Source organism: Chaetura pelagica, unplaced genomic scaffold (genome assembly GCF_000747805.2).
Source record: "Chaetura pelagica isolate M959 unplaced genomic scaffold, ChaPel_1.0 scaffold159, whole genome shotgun sequence".
Taxonomy (NCBI): domain Eukaryota; kingdom Metazoa; phylum Chordata; class Aves; order Apodiformes; family Apodidae; genus Chaetura; species Chaetura pelagica.
In genome coordinates this window covers 5,624,449-5,633,111 of record NW_009954555.1, presented here as the reverse complement: position 1 = coordinate 5,633,111, position 8,663 = coordinate 5,624,449, and the positions used below count along the sequence as shown (strand labels likewise).

General features: G+C 52.6%; 2 protein-coding genes across 2 annotated transcripts in view; one reads left to right on the top strand and one right to left on the bottom strand.

The window, feature by feature from the left end:
- AJAP1 (adherens junctions associated protein 1) overlaps window positions 1-4,422 on the bottom strand; it is a 23,329-nt gene extending 18,907 nt beyond the window's left edge. The window contains exons 1-2 of the mRNA XM_010005295.1: window positions 4,335-4,422; window positions 7-136 (exon numbers count right to left, since the gene is read on the bottom strand). Coding sequence (XP_010003597.1) covers window positions 7-136; window positions 4,335-4,422 — 218 coding nt within the window. The remainder of the gene's footprint in view (window positions 1-6; window positions 137-4,334) is intronic.
- A 4-nt stretch (window positions 4,423-4,426) lies between these two features.
- The window catches only part of LOC104395585 (chromosome unknown open reading frame, human C1orf174), a 112,100-nt gene continuing 107,863 nt past the window's right edge, over window positions 4,427-8,663 (top strand). The window contains exon 1 of the mRNA XM_010005294.1: window positions 4,427-4,507. Coding sequence (XP_010003596.1) covers window positions 4,427-4,507 — 81 coding nt within the window. The remainder of the gene's footprint in view (window positions 4,508-8,663) is intronic.

Genomic DNA, 8,663 nt, shown 5'->3' with positions numbered 1-8,663 from the left:
GCGGGCTGGCAGCTGGAGAGGTCCATGGCTAGGTGGAACATGGCTATTAAAATCCAAGCATGGCTTCCGAGCGGGCAACTTGACCTGCAGACAGAGAGCAACCAGGTTAGAAAGGCAGAGGGGTGACCCTGCAGCTCTTCAAACGCAGCCACCCCCCCGCTCCCAGGGAGCTGCTGGTCTCCTCACACCTGCCCCCCAGAAGCCACCTCATGGTAAGAAAACACCTGATACACAAACTCTTCCTTTTTTTTTTTTTTTCCTTTTCCCCCCAGAAAAAAATAATAAATAAAGTCATCAGGCCAAAGCCTCAAAATCTTTACTCCATTTTATTCAGCTTTTATACAAGAAAGACTTTTGTCGAACTCAGCAGGAGTTAATGAGGGCTTTGGATGCTACACAGACTAATCCTCCGCAGCGCTGCGCCCTGGCAAGTCCTCGGTAGCAACACAAAATGTGCATCTGGTTGACAGAAGCATTTGTACACTCTCTCCATGCGTGAGCAAATGAAGCTAAAGGAGCTGACCTGGATACTCTCAAGCAGAGTCTTTTTCTGCTCAGAGGATCTTTTTTTTTTTCCTAATTGAGTGTTTTCTCAAAGCATAACAACATTTATTTTGGGGAGGAACTTTGGGAAAGAGCACAGAAGGAGAAAGGGAAGAGACAGAAACAGACAACATGAACCAAAATAGTTCAGGCTGGGGGAGGAAGGATTTCAAGGCTTCAAAAAGAAAAAATCAAACACCCAAACCACATTGATGGTGGGTTGTTTTTGGAGGCCAGAAGAGCAGTGGCAGCATGAAGAGCATCCCCCACGTGCCATTCAGTGACAGTGCCACAGCCAACACGTTGTCACCACCAGAGAGGAGCCAGAGCTCTGGCTTCAACCCGGGTTCACCTTCACCATGCTCAGACCCCCTCCAGCAGTACTGACTGACTTCCAAACACCACCTGCAACATCTCCATGCAAGGTCAGAGAGGTGCTGGACACCTCCCCAGAGCAGTGCTCACCCCAGTTCCACCCCTCCAGCCCCTTCCCTGCCCTCCCTCCATCAGCAGCTGCCAAGGTGAGGGAAGACATGCCCAGCCTGGACCCAGGAATCCTGTTGCTGTGGGGAAGCTTCTCAAAGACCAACTGCCAGTGCTCTCTACTCAGGATTGACAGCTCACACGAAAAACAGATATTTCCCCCCCCCCCTTCCCATTTCCTCCTGCTTGCTCGTGACATTCTCAAGCTGCAGTGACGGCAGCCCCGAGCTCGCGGGGGTTTGCTCCTGCGTGGGACCTGCCTTGCTCCCCACGCAGGAACATGTCACGTGCAGCCCCCTGCAGCCCCCAGCTTCACACCAGCACCCTGAGAACGCTGTGCCCGAGCACGGCCAGGCAGCACCGGGAGGCACCCAGAGGCAGGGCTGTCCCTCACCCCAGGCCAGAGCCTCTGCTGATGGGGAGGGACACCATGGGGGACACCCATAGCTCACACGGGGCAGGCAGAGTCCCAGCAGCACCCTGTCCTGGCCCAAAGACAGCACAGCTCAACCCCCTGCATCCCTTAGAGTGAAGCCAGCCAAGGGACTGTCACCCATGGAGCGTCCTCCTGGCCACCCTGCTGGCTGACATGTCCCCAGGAGGTGGCTTTCGGGACGAGAGCAGCGAGCCTGGTTACCTCGGAGGAATTCTGCGTGGCATGCAATCTTTGGAGGGCTTTGCAACAACAGATAAGAGCAAGTGTCCTTCAGAATAAATAGCAGCGTGTAGGAGTTGCCGTTGTCAAGGCAACGCAGCGCGATGCTCGGCGCGGTGGGGATGCAGCAGCCAGGGACCCCGGGCTCCACCACAGGAGCCCCTTCCCTCCCCCTGCTCCCCCAGCCCCACAGAGCACCCTGCGAGGGCAGCCCAGGGAGCAGGGATGTGCCCTGCCCAGGGGTCCAGCCACACTGCTTGCCCCAGACAACCCCAGGTTGTCCCAGGAAATCCCACTGTCCCCAGAGTGCCCAGGCCTCCGTCCCCCCATGGCCAGCCCCGGCTGGATGGCACCCACTCGCCTTGTAGGAGGGGTGAGCAGAAAGTCAGGGTCGCTTGGAGGCTGGAAGGACACTGGAGCTTTGCTGAGACATCAAATGGCACAAACCTTCCTCCAACTGCACGAGCCGCATCCTGCTGGCCAGGGAGCAGAGGTGCCAGGAACCTTCCCATGCCCTCAGTGCTTGGAATAACTGACTGCACTTGAAGGGGAGTTCTGTCCTACAGAAGAGGATAAAGCTGGCACGTGGCATCCATCTGCCTCAGTCTGGGGGCACAGAGCCAGCCCTGGCTAGGGTTACGGGGTGGAATGGAGGGATGCACTGGGCAGGGCAGTGATTTCACTGCTCACTGCACCCTTTGGAAATAAAAATTTTGATTATTCAGGACTCCCCCACATGACTTTTTTTCCATTGCAAAGAGCGATGGGGCAAGTGTCAGCAATATTCACATTACTGCTTTTCCCATGTTTTGGGGGAAGGGAGCATTATTCCAAAATACTTCTCAAACACAAAACCCTGAAACTGAGTTAAAAAAATAAACAAGTAGCAGAGATATTTGAGAAGATTAAATCCCTTCTTTGCTTCCCTTATCCAAAGTCTTCACTCTTGTGAACCACAAATCCACTCCCATGGCTTAATGGCTGGAAAGGCAGGAAAGACAACTCCCAGAAACTCCCACAAACATTCACCTATGTTTCACCAGGAGTACAAGAGAAGATTCTGAGGAAACTGCTCAGATACGTGCAGTGATCACGTGCGTTAAGTTCTCCAGTGTTGCTTTGCTGAGCCCAACCAAGTTATGTCAATGGAATCACAGGTGCTGAAGGTGTTTCAGACAGAGCTGTCAGAGCCTTCCCACCATAGGGCTCCGAGTCCTCTCCAGTAGGAACACCCCCATTCAAGTCCTTTCATATGCAACAATTTGCCTTGAAGAGGAGGAAAGTTGGTACTTAAGAGAGAAATTAACTTCAAGGAGGCTGGAGGATGCAAGCTCACCACTCTTGGCTGGTTGGGAAGAGGCTGCTGGGCTGTGTCTGTGTTCAGGGCTGGCATCGTGATGCTGTCCAGCTCCTCCAGCCTCACTACCCCCACAGCAGCAACAACGTGGCTCTTCCCAACTGCCCAAGGCACCTTCAGTTCCTTCCCCACCTGGAGAGCCAGGCCAATTAAATCCCTCCTCCCTCAACCAAGTTTCACAGCCAGAAGTCCCTGAGCATTTTAAGAAGCATGCACATGCATGAGAAATGCTTTGGTAATTAGTGTCCTTGGCTTACAAGGGAGCTGAAAATGCAAGATTGTCTCTGTCCTGGGCATATCTGATAAACATGTGAAGCAGAGGGCTGGGAAAGGCAGCACTGGCCCTCCTTGACCCACATTCCAGCCAGGAAAAAGCACGGAATAGCAATGTACAGACAAAAGACTAGAGCAGTCAGGCCAAATGGAGTAAAAGCCCTCTTTTGGCACACATCATGCACCATTACTCTGCATTTCTATCCTCAGGGGCAGCCACCACAGGCACCCCAGGGCAGAGGGGGCCCTGGGAGCACAGGTTAATCCAGAGGCTGCTGATCCAGGCGACCGCTGTGTGCCCAGAAATCTCCGGGTTGGGTAATCTGTCCAAGCAATTAACTGGGATCATGGCCACCAAGCAGCTCTGACAAGCTGCAGAGCACAGCCCATCAGCAGCCTGCACATCACCCACTTCCCCAGAGCCTCAAAGGACTCACTGAGTGTGAATCCCCGGGCAGCGCGGGGAGAGGAGCCCGTTTGTGTCCTTTTCACAAGGGGCTCGCCTGCTCTCCAGCACCAGCCCCCTTCTCTTCTGACTGTGGAGACACTTCACAGGCAGCATTAAATGCAGAATAGACTGATTTTTAATGCAGAATTATACAAGTGGAGCCATTCTTCCATTTCATGCCTCCTGTTAGGTAATCTATTGGTATTGCATGAGGAACCAAGGTTATGTCCTTGTTGGGATGATTTACGAACTCTGAGCATTTCAGATCTCCAAACACCAAACAAGACAGAGATTAAAATATTCCTGTGAATGCCCAGAGCTGGAACCACGGCTGGAGGGACAGGGCAATGTCTGCTTGTCCCAGACCAGACAGGGCAGGGAAGCAGGCACCACACTCTAGGAAAAGCATCCTTGGCAGCACGGCTGCGTGTCCTACAGAGGCACTTGGAGCACAACACATCGTGAGAGCGTGTGCAGGAACCTGGAGGAGGAACCAGGCCGGGTGCCCTTCCCATGGGAACAAGAGGGGACAGTTTTGGTGGTGGTGGTGGCAGGAACTTGGCCCGTGCCCGCACGTCCTTGCCGCGGTGGGGACTGCAGACCCGGCGCCTGCCGCAGCCTCTCCAGCCCTGCAGTGTCCTTTGTTGTGACACCACCAGCCATCGCCATGGAAATGGAGCCGCACTGGCAGGACCCTCGCTGGGCTGGGAGGAAGGAAGAGGCACTGACAGGAGCCAAAAGGCATGTGGCAAGTTAAGCTGTGGGATCAGCAGGAGACCCTGCGGGACCCCCCACCACACCCCCCCGGCTCCGGGCTGCAGGCACCACCAGCACCTCTCTCCTAAGTGATGTTTTGCGCCCAAACAAGTCACTCCAAACCCAGACCCAATGGAACTGGGAACTTACTCTTCCCTGCCCTGTCTGTAGCTATGGCCTCTTCCAAGATCATGATAAATTTGAGAAAATATGGCTGACAGGCTTCTTAAAGCCAGGACTGGGAATTAAGCCACAAAAGCTGACACCCAGGAGCACCCACCAAGATAAATTAAACACACCACATCACTACTGATCTGTACTACAGAGCTGAGCTTCAGGATTACCTACCAATAAAAGTGATATTTAAAGCAAGTCCTGAGTTCCTCTGCTCTCCCCCTTCTTCCCACAAGTAATTAAACCGAAACCACTTCCGGCAGCAAAGGGGCTGAGAAATCAGCAGAGGGTGAATCCTCACCACTGCTGTTCCATGGCCAGTTTCCCTTGGAAAATGGGGTGGAAAGAGGTCGACTGAGGGCTGGGAACCAGTGGGTCCTCTCCAGGAAAGAAAAGCCAAAACAGAGAGGCAGCCAGGTCCATCCCTGCCTGCACCCAGGGAGCAGAGGGTGGCAGGAGGGCAGCACAGCAGAGCCTCTCGCTTTGCTGCCTCTGTCTTGAGCTCACCCAGCTGCAAACAAACAATTTTAACATTTGAATGGCCACGAGTTTGGAAGGTGTAATTAACACCCAGCGGGACCTGGCTGTGCTGCTGAGGTAGGCACAGCCTCTGCCAGGCAGCAGCTCTGGCATCTTGGTCCTGTCCTTCACTGAAAGCAGAGAAAGGGCAAAGCCCCAAGTGCAGAAGCCCAGGGCTTGTGCTGGGACACAAGACCCCCCCCGGTGCATCCCACGGACACAGCACAAGAAATGGCACGGGGGAGAAAGAGAAAAAAGGAGAAAACGGACAAAATTGGCACACACGACATCACTGCAAATGCAAAAGCAGGTTTGCTCCATGGCAGCCACATGCCTGGGCACTGCCAAACTTCAACCCTGCATTTTAAGTTCCTTTCCCATTTTTAAGATTGAAATGGATGCCAAGAGGACCGAGGGGTGCTCGGTGCCTGCAGGTGCCTGAGGATGAGTGTGAGAGCCCAGCTAATGCAGTTAAGTGGGAGAATAAAGAGTGCAGCCTAGCTGGTCTTGCTCTAGAACGGAGGCAGCACCTACTGCAGAGCATTCCCTTGGTCCCGCAGAATTATTTCAGATAGGATTTGAGAAGCACCAGAGCTGGGAAGCCCAGAAGCCAGCGGGTGCCTTCAGAGAGGTGTCTGCAGCAAATACATTTCTGTGCAAAACCAGAGCTGGGCCATGGCAGCCGGCACGCTGCAGGCAGGGGATGGTGGCCACACTGCCTCCCGCCCTGGCTGGGTGACAAGCCACCCTGGCACTTGCCGAGGGGACGGCTGAGCTGCCAGCTCAGTGCCCACAGCCCCAGCCCCAGCCCAGCATCCTCCCGGGTGGGCACGGCCGCTCTGCCCGCCCCGCCGGCAAACACTGTGCGCATTTAGGGCCCCACAGTGGGCACTTCATCCGAGCGCTGGGAACAACACTGCGCTTTTGTCCCGCTGGATAAAGGGGGTTTGTGAGCTCTGGCTTCCCAGCCCAGACCCACACCTGTCGCTGACTTCTTTCACTCTCCTCCCTCGAATTCTGCACCGGCACCGGGGATCAGGCAGCAGCAAGAGCTTCAGGTCAGACAAGACTTGCTGGGAAGTTGCTCTTAAGATTTCCAAATCCACTACAAAATCTTGTCAGAGATTCATAGCCTCAAGCTCCATTCTTGGCAATATTAAAAAAATCCCATACATGTAAGAAAACTGGGAGGTTCTCCCTTATTTTAGCCTCTATTTAAATCTCCTGGTGTGCTCCTGTGTATCAGCACCAGCCCGGGTGGGGACCCAACTGTGCTGTCACTGTAGCACGTCTCATGATAACTGGATTGAAGGCAGAGCTGGTACCAAGGGGCTGCACCTCTGCTCCATCAGAGTGACAGCAAGACACCAGCACAGCAAGATGGGGAGTACAAGGTACTTCTGGCCAGCACAGCACCAAAAATGAGCACAGGAGGGGCTGAGTAAGCAAGAGGACACTTTGAGAAGGGGACACGACCACCCTGTAATGCCACTGCCTCACTGGTAAATAATCCAAGGGCTTATTTTCTATTTAATGTGCTCAACCATGTCATTACAACGTATGTGGGAAACCCTTTGATCTAAAAAAATAAGTTAGCTCAGAACATCTGAAGTAGTAGCTTAATGAGCTTTAAAACAAAATAATTAACATAGGTTCATTGCACTGCTGTAATACCATACAGCTTGGCAGCATCAGCACATCAGAGTCCACAGTTCTACTCACAGGGATTCCTACATCAATGAGAAGTACTACCACCACGGAAAATACCCAAGGAGAAAATATATTCCATTGGGATTGTTAATGACCATCTCCCAGTGAGCTGCACTTTCCTGGGAGGGAACATAAGCACTGACCCTGCTGGAAATGCCTGGACAACAGGTGAGGGATGGATGTCCACATGGAGCCATGTGGTCCCCTGGGAAATCCAACCAACTCAAGCCTTGATCCTGGCACTGTGGGCTGCTCACACCAGAGTAATTGAGAAGCAAATCAAAACCCTGCCCTTCTCCTGGGGTGCACAGCTTACCCGGGAACCTCAGTGGCCATACACGGGAACGAACACAAGGAGAGCACAAAGGATTTCAAAAGATCCGGTAACTCTTACACAAATGCAGAAGATGAGAGAAATAAGGCTAAAAGCAGGCAGACAGATGGCTTTATGGAGCAAGAAATTGATAATAATAAAAAGACACAGCGAAGCACTCTTTGAAGGTGTGAAACATCCATAGGAAAGCACGGAGAAAGCAAAGGCACGAGCACAGGGCAGAGCATGGCCTGGCCAAAGCTCCTGAGTGGTGCTGGGGACCTCCCAGTCCCCCAGTCCTGCTCCTGAGCCAGCGCCAAGGCTGTGACCAGCCCTGCAGTGGGGACATCCCACTGATGGTTTGTCACATTTAATGGAAAAAAAAGAGAAAAGGGGCAAAAAAGATGGAGAAAAAGCAAATTAAAAAGACATGTAAGATCGTGAGACCTTCCTACTTTGGCCAGCCCTGCAGTGGGGACATCCCACTGATGGTTTGTCACATTTAATGGAAAAAAAAGAGAATGGGCCAAAAAGATGGAGAAAAAGCCAAATCAAAAGAGAAAGCAAAGGCAGTGAGACTGAAATCCAGGGCAAAGACTCTCGATCCATTTGTACAGAGGCCAAAATCCCCTTTTAACACCAAACAATTTCTTTTCCACAGAGACAAGCAATTTTCCCTGCCACAGCCACCTCAGCATCCAGGCAGATTGCAGGCTCTGGCAGCCACAGGAGTGAAATCCTGCAGGATCAAGGTGAACATGAGTCACCAGAGTCAGCTGGAGCGCCTGGAAAACCCTCCCGAGCCCAACTGCCAGCGAGTCCAAGAGTGCTGTGCTTTGCATCTCATTAAAAAAACAAAATCCCCTTTGCGGGAGCGATTAAACTTTTCAAAGTGTTCTCTGCAAAGGAGGGACTGTCTCTGCCAGGCAGATTGGTGGTGGCAGGAGACCTCCTGCATCCCTTGCTGCTGTTTCCAAACCTCTGTGATTTATTGCCTCTCCCGTGGTACCTCGGCTTCCTGCAAACACCCCTGTGCTGGGTCCTCCCACCGCGCAGCCCCAGACCTCCAGAAGGACAAAAGGGAAGAATATGGGATCTTACCCATTCCTGTTCAATGTCTGAGCAGAATATCCCCAAGGAACTGCCCGTAAGAAACGTTTCCATCCTCATCCATCAAATTAGCAACATGGATTTTGCCAGAGAATACATCACTGTGATGGGAACCCAGAATAAGTCCTGAGCATTTCACTTCGGAGGATGCTAAAGACACAGAGAGCTGCTCACAGAGCCAAGAACAAGAAGATGAATCACTCATCCTCCTCCTTCCCAGACAAAACTTAATAAGAAAACCCATGAAAGGCAACTACTTGTAAAAAATGAGTTTATTCTTCCTGGGAGCTCTTCTGACACACCTGGTGGCACCTGGAGCCCC